Here is a 14,942-nt window from a genome sequence, read left to right on the forward strand (position 1 = left end):
AATATTTAAACTAGGCTTGGTAGGTGTAAAGGTATTGCGGTATACTAGAAATCCCAATGGTGTGATCTTTAATACCATTATATGTACAGACTCTCTTCTTTCTATTAAACTGATGGACATATGTTGTATTGTAGTGTGCAGCTGGCGCCACCAGAGGTCAATGTGGTGGACAAGGTTGTGCAGCTGTGCTGACAAACATGGCATCTGGGGATAAAGTTACAGGACTTAATAGAAAAGAAGAGAAATGCCTCTGCCCTGGGAGTATTTTGGATTTAGGCCTGATGATAAAGGTGCGCCAGCAAACACTGCAGACTACTGATTGGTCAGAGGAGTGTATTGTGTTGAGCGAGGCAGCGAGTGGCAGACTGATACTGTCCATGGTGGCAGAGAGTGACGGTGAATGCACGCTGAGCAAAGGTGAAAAAATGAGCAGTGAATTTGCTGGTCTGGCAGTAAAAGCACAGTTTCAGTTTTTCAGTGAGTGAAGGCTGCACCTTCTCAGGACCAAATTAAAACTCCCTGAATGTGTTGTTTCCCAACTAGCGTCACTATAACCATCAGCTCTGCCTGTCAAGAGAGTCAAGATGAGCCATTTTACACAAGTTTTACATAACCGCCATAATACCATATACCCAGGTAAAATATCAGGAAAGTATGCACCTGTGAAAAAATAGATACCACCTAAGCCTAGTTTGGATATTAATTCAAAGTGTACCCAGTACTTAATTATGATCTTAAAAGTAACTACACAGATTACGTTGTGTAATGCATACTTAAGTACCCCAAAAATCGACGTAATTGCAGTAAAATGAGTAGTTGTAATTAGTTACTTTGACCCCTTGTTATGAGTTCAGAAAAACCTCAAACAGACTGGCGACTGAATGCATGCGATAAAAGATGCCAAAAGGAAGTCCAATATTCACAACGGCAGCCCACATGTTGAATTTGTAGAACTGAGTTTCAGTGTCGTGGTCAAACTGGGGACGGGCACCGAATGCCGGCATGATCCACAGCTGTCAGAGAAAGAAATGAGAACAGGTTGAGCATTTGGTGAATTTAAGAAAGGTGAGTTTGTGAGGGAGTGTGAGGGAGAGTGGTACTCACGATGACGTTGCCCAGCAGCAGAAACGCAGAGACCTCCTTCAGCACCCGTCTCTTCCACAGCAGTTTTGGTCTGTGCTCGGTCGCGTGGCCATGCTGGTTGTGTGGCGTGAGCTCGGGGCTCGACTTTGTGTCCATCTCTGATCCTTCGAGGCCGCTCAGCTCTTTGCCTGGCTGCAGCACATATGGATTTGCAACCACAGTGACCACTGGGTGCACCTCATGGTAGGGCTCCCGGTGTAGACCTTCGATGATGAAAAAGTTCTGCAGGCCGAGTTGGATCACCATCAGGATGGCTCCGGTCAGGTTGAGACTGTTCAGGTGGCCTTTGGCTCCAGTTCCAACCATGGCGACGATGGTGAAGTAGCTGATGATGAACTGTCCCAGTGAGGCTCCCACCAGCAGCCCCACGTCCAGGTTGCGTGTGGGGTTTTTGTCAGATACGTGCTCTCTGTGGTCCACTTTGTAGACAACACAGCCGAGCACGGTGGACACAGACATCAGGGTCAGTATCACTATATTCATGACAAAGTGCATCATCACTGCTTTGTCTTGGTCGTCGTCATCGCTGTCGTCGTCTTGCATTTCCATCTCGTATACGATGAAGGTCGCCAGGCCTGCCACCACTAAGAGGACTCCTGCCACAGGGCCGAGAAACACATCCCTCAGACGGAATTTGGTGTGGTGGTGGCTGTGTTCCTCCATGACTCTCCCGACATTCTTCCACAAGACGTAGGCCATGGCAGAGGCGAACAGACTGTACTCAATGTTGAAGGGGTACAAGTAGTAGTAGGCGTTCTTGAAGAGCTTACATGAAGTGTGGCTGCACTTGCACTTATCATCACCGTAACCCGCTGTAAGACATGACGGGGCACAGGTGAGAGAAGTGTTATATTTATGTGCCGTTATATTGATTGCTATATCTACTTGTCTGCTTTAATTACCTCTATCCATGTACATGCCTCTTCCATGGATTTTACTGTAGTTGCCGCTCGGGGGCTCAGGGATTGTTGTTTGGTGAACAGACTCCTCGGTGACCATAGTCATCCACACGACTAGATTTGTGGAGAGGGTGAGCATCAGCCCACAGCTGCATAAGAAGACAAGAAGGAAGCAACAGGAAATAATAATCAGAGACAAAAATAGTGTAAAAAAAACTAAACTTAATGTAATGGCAGATTTTGATGTCAAGTAATAGTGCTGATTTTAATTTAATATGGTTTTCAGACCAAAACTGGTGCATTAAGGTAGAGTAAGGGTTAAAATAACTTGTCAATGTACAATTTTCTATCATTTTGATAATCAATTTATAAAATTTTGAGCAAAATACAAAAAAGTAATTGGTTTCAGCTTCAGGAAATGTGAATATTAACTGTTTTTTCTATTTCTCTATTAGGTAAATTGAAAAACTTTGGGTTTCTTTGTCAGACAAACAAAATTCAAACATGTCAACCTGGGCTCTTAGAAATTATAGGTGGCATTTTCATTATTTTGTGACATTTTATTTAAAGATTTAGAGGTTGAGCACCAAAAGCATCCTGAGCAGTCCTGATTTTTAGGATGTATCAGAGGCATTTCCAGTACTGGTGTCAGTATTGGAACAACCCTAATTTTATCAACCTTATCAACCCTTAAGAAAATGAGCTGCAGATTAAATGAAAATTGAAAGAATTGTTAAATGCAGCCCTTTTAGTTTACAATTAAAAAAATTATAATCACACCTTTTCAATATCTACAAATGAAAAGAGATTCTAACAATGAAACAACATCAGTACTGTGGTAGCAACCTCAGTATAAAAATACTCCAAACTGTTTTGATTACTCTTAGTTTTAGTGTTAGAGGAGATGGGAATATTTTTAAGTATTGAAATAGATACCGTCAGGGATAACATGTTTACAAAGGTAGTGATTTATGCAGAAAACAAGCAAAAGGAAATCCATTAATCACCTACCGTGTAATGTTCTTTTGTACTTGCACACAGTCCTTGGCATGGATCCAGAAAAAGTACGTCTGCAGATTGATTTCACCACTGTGTTAATATTTTGCAATAATAAAGGCTTGAGGACATTTTACAATTCTTTACAATTGGTATTTTTACCTGCACAAGTATGAACAAAAGCTGAATCACAGGGAATGCGACCTTAACAGCAGAATCACAGTGGAGGTAGCCCACATAGCTGGCTATCTTGAAAATGTCCATGATAATACTGAGGAGTCCAAACAGCACAAGTCCTCCTGAAGGAACAAGAAAAAAAAAATCATCAACCTTTTCCAAATTGCTCTGAAAATTAAAAAACAATAATTCCAAAACAAGTATACAGTGTAAAAATTAACTAGTTGAGAAAACTCAAACTTTTAAGGTAACTTACTACAATAGATTTTTGTGTTTTGAGCCCAAGTTAAAATCCAACACACACTAATCTTTTGTTGTGATAATTAACTTTCTTCGTTAGATAAACTTGAATCTTTGAGTTTTAGAAACCCCAAAAATTGTGTTTCGAATATTTCTAAAACTCAAAGATTCAAGTTTATAAAACATTATTGAGTAAACTCATCGAAGTGAAAGTGAATAACGGTTTGTATTTTAATATTTGCAGTTAAAACTATTTAATTGACAAATGAGGTTCACAGCTCACTTCAACACTTTTTGAAATACATATTTTTGGGGGTTTCTAAAACTCAAAGATTCAAGTTTATCTGTAGAAAAAAAAAGTAACTTATCTCAACTAAAGATTCGAACTTTTTTCTTAACTTTTTTTGTTTTGTTTTAGTATTTGAAATACCTAAGTGTTTGAGTTGGGCTCAAAACTCAAAAACTCAAAAAATTGTTAGTTTTCTCCACTTTTTTTTTTTTTACCATGAAACATTTACTTACCCCTGAGCCACACAGGTCCAGCATGGCCATCCTTGAAAACAACAGCATTTTCTCTCCTGGATGTGTCGACGGCATAATAAATCATCCAGATGGCCGTGAGGATGAGGAGGATGATGAGATAAACCTGCAGGTCAGGTGTGCTGATGTTCACATTGTTGTATGCGGTGCCGCTGACCAGGGCGCAACCCAGGATCAAAATGTTGACACAGATGATCCCGGACAGCATCCATCCCCAGTTCCGGCCCCGCTCCCTCACCACGACTCCGCTGGAAGAGACGTTCAGGTCGGGTTCACACAGGGTCCCCGCTTGACCCGATGCACCGGTGGTGTTGGACAGGTGGGCCTCTTCTGTCTCCTTGTCTTTGGCCGTCATCCTGCACGGTTCACAGGGGTTGCCATCAGTCAGACAGGGGCACGGAGTGGTAGTGTTCAAACACATGGTTCTTCTCTCTAACAGCTATTCACAAATGAGTTGTTAGCTGCATCTGGTTTCCGTATAAGAGGCTACAGGTTTAACAGCTACACCCACTCACAGGCTCCTTTTAAAGTTAGATCCCGCCCAGGTGAAACCTTTCCACGGGCACAAAGTAGGCATAATTGTCACCCTGTTGGTGCTTCACAAAAGAGCAGCTTTAAATCAACAAATGGGATTTAATCTCCTAGTTTGGGCAAGAAATGCTTGTATTGAGTGAGAATCCGCATACATGTTTACCCAGATCAGCTGTGCTGTTTTCTTGAGGGAAGTCTTATACACTATCCCTCTCCATCTCTGATAAAACCAATAACAATAAGACATCTGAAAGAGTTGTACAATAAGGCAAAAAATAGCTCTTGCAGATTGCCAAAATCTTTTGACAACTGGACAAAGCAGTGACCTTGTAAAAATGAAGAGGAGGTTTCAGGATACCTGTAAGCCTACCTGATGCAGTGTGATCCTGAGAGGCAGTCTGAGCCGTCATGGCTTTTATATGTCTTCCAAAACACGCTGCTTTACTGCACAAAGGGTCATAAATGTCAATAAATCTGTTATGAACAACACCATATTATTACCAAACACAGAGTGTTTTGCACAAAATATCCATGTAAAGTTCAAAAGATGTTTGAAGCAAAAACCTTTTCTCACGAATTCCAAAATACAAGAAACCGGTTCCTTTTTTGATCCACAGCATTTTTTTTTTTTTCTTAAATTGTGATATTGTCAGCTGTGATAGGCTCCTGACCCGTTATGATAAGCAGTTACAGACAATGGATGGATGGATTGTGCTGTACCTTTTTAATTCCAGTCTTTTGTTGTAAAAGTGTGCACAAAATAAATGTTTAAAAATGGAAATAAAAACATGATTTTAACTGTCAAAAACATTTTTTCATTGTCTTTTTGTATTTCTAAATACTTTAAAGGCTTTATGGGTTGTGTTGTCTTTGACTTGCTAAACTGGATCCAGTTTTTTGCTATCACTGACCACACGCATCACAATCAAAGCGTCATCTACTCTAAATTCTCTACATAGGCATACCATGTGTTATCTGTCTTTATGAGTCAGTGCTTGCAGGGAATACTTGCTGTTCTTTAATGATATTCATGGCTCAAGGAAGAGTGTGGATCTATATATTGTCTTTGCAAAGCGCCTGAGGTGTAAAGCATGAAAAGCCTGGCCAGTGGCCACTATCTCTACCTATTGTCATGGAAGTTTCAATAGGGCAGTGTGTCATAGAGCTTCAGTCACTGGTGTAACTAATGCTTATTATGTGTGCTAATGTAAGTGTGTTTCATCAGGGTGCGGCTGAGAGCAGAGGTACTTTAATTTATTGCAAAACTTTATAAAAACCTTCCTTGTCGGCAATCATGTTTCGTCGTGGTACCAGGAATGGAAAGTTAAAAGGGAGAACAATGGTTTATTGAAAAGAATTTGTACAAACAATGACACCGGAGTGACTCTGACTTTTCCTTGTGTCAATCACAATGACAGTTTCCAGTTATAGTTTTCTTTTCTCAGATGTCTTCACTCATCATTTCCTGATCATACAAACTTATACAACTTAATTGGATGACTTTCTCGGTGATGAAGGAGTCTGAAATAATAAAGTAATTTGGTCCCTTGGCTCCGTACAGAAGCTGCCCATTGCTCCTAATGAAGTGGGTTAAATGCAGAGAATGAATTAGACTGTATAATTGTACTCTGTATGATTGTATGATCACAATAAAGTTGACCTTTATTTGTATGAGACTTTACCAGAGCAGAAAGTAGCAAAGTGAGACACAAACACAGTGAGCCCCAACAGAAATCTAATTTTTTCTATATTTATTTACTTTAATTTGGGTAAGTAAGCATTTTCATATTGATTGAGGTCTGTTTAATTTTGGTTTACATCAGCAAACTTTGAATTTCTAATTTTAATCTGGATTTGCTCTTTTTAAAACTAGTTCTGCTAAACCTTTATTGGAACTAATTTTAGATTAATTAATCTTGTTAGTGCAACCCAGTCCGAGTTTCTATAATACAGCCCCAGAGAAGGGTCCCTGGTCTGTGTTGGACCCACTCGGCCACCGGGAGCAGTGTTGTAACCCACACGGTGCTCATCGTGGCGTCCGTGGATACCACCGACGCTCTCTGCCTGCCTGCAGCTCCTCCACTGATCAGGAGCGACCGGCTGCGGGGGGACTGCGGGGGCAAACTGGGACTCAAACCGGCGTCGCTCCGGCTTCATCGCCGCACGACGACGATGATGGTGGTGCTGTTGAAACGGAATGGAGTCGAGCAGGGTGGACTAAGCGCGCGCCATGAATGACAGGTACCACAAGGCGGCCCGGGACGGCTACCTGGACCTGCTGAAGGAGGCGACTCGGAAGGATCTCAACGCGCCGGATGAGGATGGCATGACACCGACGTTATGGGCTGCTTATCACGGCAATCTGGAGGCTCTGCGGCTCATCGCGGCGAGGGGGTGCGTGCAAACTTATCAATATAGGGCGTGTGCGCACTACTCTATAGACGGACATGAAATCCACTCAACTTCAGTCATTAGTGTAAAGAAACTGTTTTAGAGCAAAAGTGAACTTTCCAATGTTATTCTAATCAAAGTTTAGTGTCTGGTTAGGCAGAATGAGCCAAACAATCACCAGACTGTCAAAGAATAGAATTAGAAATAATTAGAAAATAAGAAAATAATGTTTCAATATAGAGCTGCAACGATTAAGCAACTATTTTCATCATCAAATAATTGTTTTAAGAGAAAAAAAAAAAGATTATTTGATTCCAGCTTCTTACATGTGGATATCTGACACTGATAGACATTTTCACCATATTCTTACATTCTATAGACCAAACAACTAATCGATTAATTGAGAAAAGAATCAACAGATTAATCGACAGTGAAATAATCATTAGTTGCAGCCCTCTTTCAATATATGAACTACTTCAGAGATGATTTTGCAGTTGAACTACACAGGAAGAAACAATACACCCCTAACAATGTAGGTCACCCTTAACAGGTTGCAGTATTTTAGTTTTAACACACCCAAGGGAGAAGAGAGGCCTTGATATACTTCCAACACACTAACTTCAGGGTTTGCTCCTGGCTAATATGGACATCTTTGACCAAAAACCTGCTTGGTAACTACTTATTTTTTATTTGGTCAGGTCTGAAAAATCCACATGTTGGACTAGATACTACAATATTTGCTGCAGTAAATAAATCCCCACAATAGCAGAGCTGATATCCATCTCACACCTCTTTTGCATTTAATATGATGATACTGTTCATAGGAACACCGGTACTGAAAACATCTATACATGGGAAGAGTTATAGAAAAAGAGTTGGCCCATAAAAATACTGTACATTACTTAAATTATGAAATGTTATGTAAAAGTAGCATTTCATTGCTTTGTTCTGGGCACTATAGTCCATCACTACATGATTACCCATTTCATTTTATCATCACTAGAAAAAAAAGATTTATCAAATTAACAGTACAGATAGCATCATTTTAGGAGGCTCCACCATTGTGTACAAGCTGGCCTTCAGCAAAGTGAGCAAATGTGACTTGTATTCATGGACGGTTGGGAGGGAGGGAGGGGGAAACAGCCCATTCCCCATCTTTTCTGGCTGACCTAGTTTGCCTGTCAGCCAGATAAATGGACCCATTATGAATCAGCTTAATTGAGCAAAGTCTGTGAGGGAGATGTTAAGGACTTTTATTTTTACAGTTTAAAATTCAGGCAACTAGGATAAAACATTTGATAAAATGTACAGGGGGAGCAGATAAAAGCACAGAATTGAAACCTAAAAAAACCATATGGTACCCAAGTGCCTGTCTGGACAGGTAGGTTTTAGCTGCTTTTTAAAAGATTCCATAGAGTCCAGATTTCTCAAGTTTATTGGGAGACGATTCCAAAGCTTAATGGCCGCCAGAGAGACCTAACTTTGGCTGTGTTGCTTAGATGAAAAAGGTATGTCATACCACTACACCCAGTGACAACAAGCATGGCTAAACACAAAAGGAGAAGGAGTGAAGGAGTTAGTTCCAAAAAAAAAACCAGAAAGTTAACTTGGGTAGAGATGGTTTGGTTACAAAAGATCAGATGTATGTATGTATGGAGGTGGGATGGTTGGATGGGCCAAACAAACACAAGACTTTCACCCAGAAAACCAGGGCATGATGTCCCATATGAAACCAAAATGTTATTTAAGTTTTAAGGCACATAACTTTACATGTATCATGTGACTTTCATCGTGCAACTTGCTTTTCTGATATCACCCGACATACATAACGTAACATGCTTATTTTAACCGAAAATATGATCTTTTCCAAAACCTAGCCAAGTAGTTTTGTTTCCTAATCCTGTCATAGCGTTTTTTTAACCAAAACTCTGACCATTTAAATACACTGACCATGTATTAAAAAGGTTTACTGGCAGCATCTCATGCAGCTGCTGAAGATTACCTTGTGCATCAGTATGAAACATCGACAGGTGTGACAAAGCAGTGCTGGTAGTGACAAGCTGGGAAAGTCATATTTCAAGTCTGGCTATAATCTACAGGGAATTTCAAAATTTGGAAAAAAAAATTGTAAAAGATTGTAATGTAGTTAATGAAAAGCAATTGAGATTTAATAGACTGCAATAATATTTTTGGGCCTGATCTCCCACTCCTTCAGGCAACAAAGCAGGGACAGCTTCCAGTGCTACATGATAATTCTAAATTCAGTATTTCCCACGGAAAAAGTGTAAACAAGGCTCTGGAGGTATTCGGCTGCAAAGAACATGCTATTATCTATTGATAGCAGTCCTGATTGACATGGGGTAATAAAATTAAACATTAATAGCTGCCATAATGTTTCACAGAGGCACCAAACTTGTGAGACCCGGGGTTATAATGAGGAGAGGTTTAATACTGCTTGACAATTTCATGGGAAAGATACCATGCAGGGCTATATTTGGCAAGTATATTGCAGCTGGCGGCCTGCAGTAACATCAAGCTGTCATATGAGGTGTAGACGCAAACAGCCCATAATGTGATAAAGAACGGGAGGGATTAAGTGAGCAGACCTGTCACTGCTGTGGTCAGCTTTTTACTACGACAGACATAAATTATGACACATAAAGCTCTCATGTTAGATTATGTAAGCGCTACCTACAACGAGCATGTTATACAATCTAATGGTGATAAATATTCCAACTCAAGATACAAACTGAACACAGCTAATTGCCGTTTATCTTTTGACGTCAATTTATAGCATTTTATGCCCCGGTGTAAGAGTAACAGTGTAATTCCTTTTGTTTGATCATTGGATTATTGTCGCTTCCTGGGCTGTTTGCCACATACTGTCCATTATGCACACTGACTACAGCCATTCCCCTTGATCCTTTGACCTTTGACCCAAACAGTTTTCTCCAGACGAAAAGAGAAATCAGAGTGTGATTTTGCTGATCGCTGCCCAGCAGATCTGACACACATTCCCTGTGAAAACCTTACAACGTAATCCATCAATAATACATTTGCACTTAGACAGTGGCTTCACGTCCATCGTATCAAATATTCAGCAGTCTGTACGTGGCTACACTGGAAGACAGGTACAAGAGACAAGATAGACATGTAAATTCAGAAGGTGTGGCACCAATCAGAGGACTCTAAACTGGAAAAAAATGCAGAAATTTTAAGTTAAAATTGTACTGCCAATATTTAACTGTGGTAGCTACAAACAAGCTGTATCTCATGAACAAATCCTGTTCTGTTTTTAGCATTATTTATTAGTAAGATGCTTAACAGAACTCTAGTTTGAACCAAGTTTGAATAATGAACAACAAATGAGCTTTCATAGATTTGTATACAAGGCTTATGATGAGAAAGAAAAGTAAGAAAGCTCCACGCACATCTGGCCTCCACCTACTCCAAACAGCTGTAATACTCCATGTTTTGACTTGAGGAATTCAGTGTGACATCACCCGCCATGCACAGTGGCGCTTTTTGAGTCAGGCGCTACCCAGTCGGCCTCCCCTGAAACTGGATACAGGTAGTATAGCAATAGTGCTGGCAGGCCTGTGGTCATATTACAAACCAGCAGCAACAGCACAGCACACGTAGAGGTAACCCTAAGGCCGTGGACTGTCAGCTAAGGGTAAAAGTTGCTTATGTTATTAGTTAGGGCCTCTGCATGATAGTAAATTCATTTTCAATCATCATTTTTTATCAAACCATCCTCTTTACAACTTGGTCAGAGCCTTTAAAACAAATTGTTACAGACAGAAGATCTGTGGTTTCTGACAGAGCAATGTGGTGTTTAGACTGTAAATTATTAAATAAGGCCTCATTAACAACCCACGGATGGCAGGTCAGTGCTGAAAACATAATCAAAAAATCACATGCTTATTCATGGGTGAGTCATCTAAACAGAAGACCAAGGAGGCAACCTGTATCCATAACCTTTCTTACAGTCTGAACAAGAAATCAAAATGTTTATTTAGTACGTCTGATACAAGTTCTCTTAGTCTAAAGGTTGCATCTAACATTTTTCTTATGGCCCACAGAGGAAACCCTGACAAGTGTGACATATGGGGGAACACGCCGCTCCACCTGGCAGCTGCCAATGGTCACCTCAACTGCCTTTTCTTCCTGGTGTCTTTCGGTGCCAACATATGGTGCCTGGACAACGACTACCACACCCCGTTGGACATGGCGGCCACAAAGAATCACATGGATTGCGTCCGCTACCTGGATTCAATTGCAGCCAAGCAGACAGGCCTCAACACCAAGCTGGTCAGCAAGCTGAAGGACCGGGCGTTTCGTGATGCTGAGCGGCGAATCAAAGACTGCGTGAAGATGCAGAAGAAGCACCACAAACGCATGGAGCGGAAGTTTCATAAGGATGCCTCTGAGGCTTCTGCGTCAGACGTCATGAGCTTTTCCAGTTACACCAGCAGCTCTCTTAGCCAGCTGCGCAACTTTAATGCAGCCACCGTCAGTGTGCCATATTCTCAGGTCAGGAGTTTTTATTTGTCTATTCTTGATCTCTATAAACAGATATCTGCATGGAGAATCTGGCTGTAGGCAAGGATCAAGATTTTGGAATCAGATTAGTATGAGTGGCCAGTCAAGTTTGAGCAGGCTTAGAATCCTAGAATTAGATCTTAGAATCCTATCAGCTATTGTCTGACAATGATTTTGGTTTAGCTTTAGTTAACTTTTTAACATTTGTATGCAGATATCTATCTGTTCATAGAGATAAGTTGCTAGTCCATTCTTACGCCTCAAGTCGCTGTGAACAATGGCAGGCACACAGAAGAGGAGGTCTTGGCCTGGATATCCGCTGGCTATGCTGGAAGCCACGAAACATTGGCTGTTGCCTTCTAAAACTAAATTGATGTCAGACATTAGCCATTGGGTGGCGAGATTGGTCTATCCTTGTTAAAGTTTGTTTTTTAAAAACATTCTAGTTTGGAAATCTAGTCCTTTAATTTGTAATTTTGTCTGATTGTTATTTTCCTATGTCTCAAAAGGCTACTCTTCATGCCACAAATCGAGGGAAGACAAAGATTCAGAAGAAGCTGGAGAAAAGGAAACAAGGAGATGGGACCTTTAAAATCTACGAGGATGGGAGGAAGAGTGTGCGCTCCCTCTCTGGACTTCAGTTGGGCAACGATGTCATGTTTTTTAAACAGGGGACTTATGTCAACCCAAAGGACCGTGGCCGCCGCAATGTTCGTGACATGTTCCACGGAGACAATTTTGATGCCATTTCACGTGCCATTAGTGAGCCGGAACTCCACGGGCCGGATGTGGACTATTCTGAGATCAGCACTGACTCAGGACACGATTCTTTGTTCAACCGGCCCGGTCTGGGCACCATGGTCTTTAGGAGGAACTATGTGAGTGGGGGGATGTTTGACCTCGGTGGTCGGGATGAGGCCAGTGTGGACCGGTCAGGCAATAATGTGCGCTTACGCAGTCGTCTGCAGCCATACCCGAGTGTGGATGAAGACAGCATTGGCAGTGCACGCAGCCTGCAGGAGAGGAACATGGAGGAGCTGCCCTGGGAAGAAATCGAACTGGGGCTGGACGATGATGATGAGCCTGACTCGAGCCCTCTGGAGGTCTTCCTCGCCACACAGAGCATGAGCGAGTTTTTCTCCATCTTCAAGAGGGAGAAGATTGACCTTGAAGCACTCTTGCTGTGCTCTGATCATGACCTTAAGAGTATCCATATCCCCTTAGGACCAAGGAAAAAGATCCTAGATGCCTGTAAGACACGGCTGGAGACTATAGAAGATCCAGACTGCATCGAGGACACAGAACTGTGAGTGATGAGATTTTACTAGTATAAACCCCAATTCCAAAAAAGTTGGGATGCTGTGTAAAACATAAATAAAAACAGAAAGCAATGACTTGCAAATATTTTTTGACCTATAGTCAATTGAATACAGTACAAAGACAAGATATTTAATGTTCAACTTCATTGTTTTTTGTAAATATACACTCATTCTGAATTTGCTGCCTGCAACATGTTCCAAAAAAGTTGTGAAGGGGCATGTTTACAACTGTGATACATGACTTTTTCATTTAACGACGCTCAGTAAGTGTTTGTGAACTGAGGACACTAATTCTTGAAGCTGTGAAAGTGTAATTCTTTCACATTCTTGCTTGATATACTATCTCAGTTGCTCAACAGTCATAAGGCTCTGTTGTCGTATTTTTGCGTCATAAAGCACCATGTGTTTTCAGTAGGAGACAGATCTGCACAATGCGGGCTGGTCATGTAGTAACCTTTATGCAATCATGTTGTTTTTTTATGCAGTTTTTAATGCAATGCCGCCTGTGGGGTTTAAGATTAGAGGCATGTTGGTTTTCAGCTGTACCCCTCATGTGCAGAGATTTCTCTGGATTCTCTGAATCTTTTCACGATATTATGGATTGTAGATGGTGAAATTCCCAAATTAATTTAATCGTATGTTGAGAAACGTTGTTCTTAAAATAAAAAGTGGTGAACCTCGCCCCATCGTTGAATGACTAACCATTTCAAGGACATCCCTCTCATATCCAGTCATGATACTTTTACCTGTTACCTAATACTGTCACCTGTTTACCAGTGGAATGTTTCAAACAGCTTCCCTGCTATTTTGTAATTATTTTTTTGTAATAAGGAAGTATTTGGGCACATTGTTATATCATCTTCAGTTACAAACACAGTGTCCTCTTTTGTCTTCCTTCTGTCTTACAGATAATAAAGATCGCTGTGCACGGCCCTCATGCTGTGTGCTCATCCAGCCTTAAAGGTCAGTTGGAGCATTGCGGAGTGAATGTCACATATGGACAAGGAGGTTTAATGATTTACCTCTCCTGGTATCTCAGTGGTGACAAACCATAAAGGACACTGTCAAGATGAATATGTCAAGCAAGAAGAGACGAGTGTGAGATAAATTCATAACAAGATTCTTTCACAGTATCGTGTGACCCTCAGGATTATTGTTGAAACTATCTCTGTATGTTGGCTGGTTGGAGTCCTCCTGCGCTGCATGGTTTAACAAACTGAAAGACGGTCATCAGTGTGCAGAGCTGTGCAGTGTCATTGCATGCCATGTGGCATAGAGAACATAGACTTGATTGTGGGGTCTGTGTCCCCTGAACATGTTTGCCCCCGTGGGGTAAATCCTACCACCTCATGTGCCTGCATTGCTTGTGCCTGTGCATTTGCTTAAAATCGCTTAAAATCCCACTTCAGAAAACCCAAACTATCCCTTTAATTTCCTTGTAACTGTATTATTAATTGTTGTTGTTGTGTTCTCCCAGAACTGCTCAGTTGTTTCCTTACTCATATTTCCCCTCTATACATGTTTACATACAGCAAGCCATGTCAGTCCAAGTGTAGCTTACTGGCAATACAGGCCAATTGTTCATTGAGATTACTGTTCTGATTAACTGTAGTATTGTTAATTATGTGAAAACACAAGATCTTCAGATAATCGTATTATATATTCACAGTATAATATATTGTAGTTCTATATTTGCATGTTCAGTCCATACACTAGGAGATTTAAGGACCTATATGTATCACCTCATGTCAGCCTTGACATTAAGTCAGTCTTACAACTGTATCTTGTATATTGTCTAGTTGTTGTTTTTTTATAATGTACATCTGCACAGGAGTATATGTAGTTGTTTATTATCTCAACTTTTTAACATTTTAGGTGGACTTTAAATAAAAAATACTAAGTTTTTAATGTTGTATATTATTTAAATGATGTATACTTAGTCTTTGTTTTCTTCTCTGTGCTCTATATTTCATCTGAAGAGTAACTCAGATTGAAGATGTGGGCCATAGCTTTAGGACACTGAGGTCATGTCCTCGGTCATATTTCTGCGAATTTGTCTTAATGACATGAAGAGAGGTTTACATTTAATAAATTTTAAGGGCCAATTTAAAATTTACTTAAACTTATTCATTTTAAAGCTACTGCAAGGAGTTTTTACCTG

General features: G+C 40.7%; 2 protein-coding genes across 3 annotated transcripts; one reads left to right on the forward strand and one right to left on the reverse strand.

The window, feature by feature from the left end:
* Positions 1–781: 781 nt before the first annotated feature.
* On the reverse strand, positions 782–4,909 carry LOC146309459 (proton channel OTOP2-like). Its single transcript, XM_084744482.1, has 6 exons — positions 3,978–4,909; positions 3,201–3,337; positions 3,054–3,112; positions 2,046–2,191; positions 1,105–1,955; positions 782–1,013 (listed from the first exon to the last, which is right to left on the reverse strand). Exons 1-6 carry the CDS (start codon positions 4,414–4,416, stop codon positions 843–845), a joined length of 1,803 nt encoding a protein of 600 aa, XP_084600608.1. The 5' UTR covers positions 4,417–4,909; the 3' UTR covers positions 782–842.
* Positions 4,910–6,526: 1,617 nt separating this feature from the next.
* On the forward strand, positions 6,527–14,689 carry ush1ga (Usher syndrome 1Ga (autosomal recessive)). 2 transcript variants are annotated; one of them, XM_084744480.1, is made up of 4 exons: positions 6,530–6,920; positions 11,003–11,453; positions 11,972–12,768; positions 13,690–14,689. In XM_084744480.1, the coding sequence occupies exons 1-4, from the start codon at positions 6,757–6,759 to the stop codon at positions 13,691–13,693; spliced, it is 1,416 nt and encodes a 471-aa protein (XP_084600606.1). In that variant the 5' UTR covers positions 6,530–6,756; the 3' UTR covers positions 13,694–14,689. The 2 variants fall into 2 exon arrangements, with proteins under 2 accessions (XP_084600607.1, XP_084600606.1); XM_084744481.1 differs by lacking the exon at positions 13,690–14,689 and having other exon boundaries at positions 6,527–6,920; positions 11,972–12,772.
* The last annotated feature ends 253 nt before the right edge of the window (positions 14,690–14,942 follow it).

Source organism: Lutjanus erythropterus, chromosome 19 (assembly GCF_056507025.1).
Source record: "Lutjanus erythropterus isolate fLutEry1 chromosome 19, fLutEry1.hap2, whole genome shotgun sequence".
NCBI lineage: Eukaryota > Metazoa > Chordata > Actinopteri > Lutjaniformes > Lutjanidae > Lutjanus > Lutjanus erythropterus.

Coding starts and splice junctions, on each gene's coding strand:
- LOC146309459 (XM_084744482.1), bottom strand. CDS start 4,416: ATGTGTTTGAACACTACCACTCCGTGCCCCTGTCTGACTGATGGCAAC. Junction 3,113..3,200: donor TTTTGTTCATACTTGTGCAG/GTAAAAATACCA, acceptor ATCAATCTGCAG/ACGTACTTTTTCTGGATCCA. Junction 1,956..2,045: donor AGGCATGTACATGGATAGAG/GTAATTAAAGCA, acceptor CATGTCTTACAG/CGGGTTACGGTGATGATAAG.
- ush1ga (XM_084744481.1), top strand. CDS start 6,757: ATGAATGACAGGTACCACAAGGCGGCCCGGGACGGCTACCTGGACCTG. Junction 6,921..11,002: donor CGGCTCATCGCGGCGAGGGG/GTGCGTGCAAAC, acceptor TATGGCCCACAG/AGGAAACCCTGACAAGTGTG. Junction 11,454..11,971: donor TCAGTGTGCCATATTCTCAG/GTCAGGAGTTTT, acceptor ATGTCTCAAAAG/GCTACTCTTCATGCCACAAA.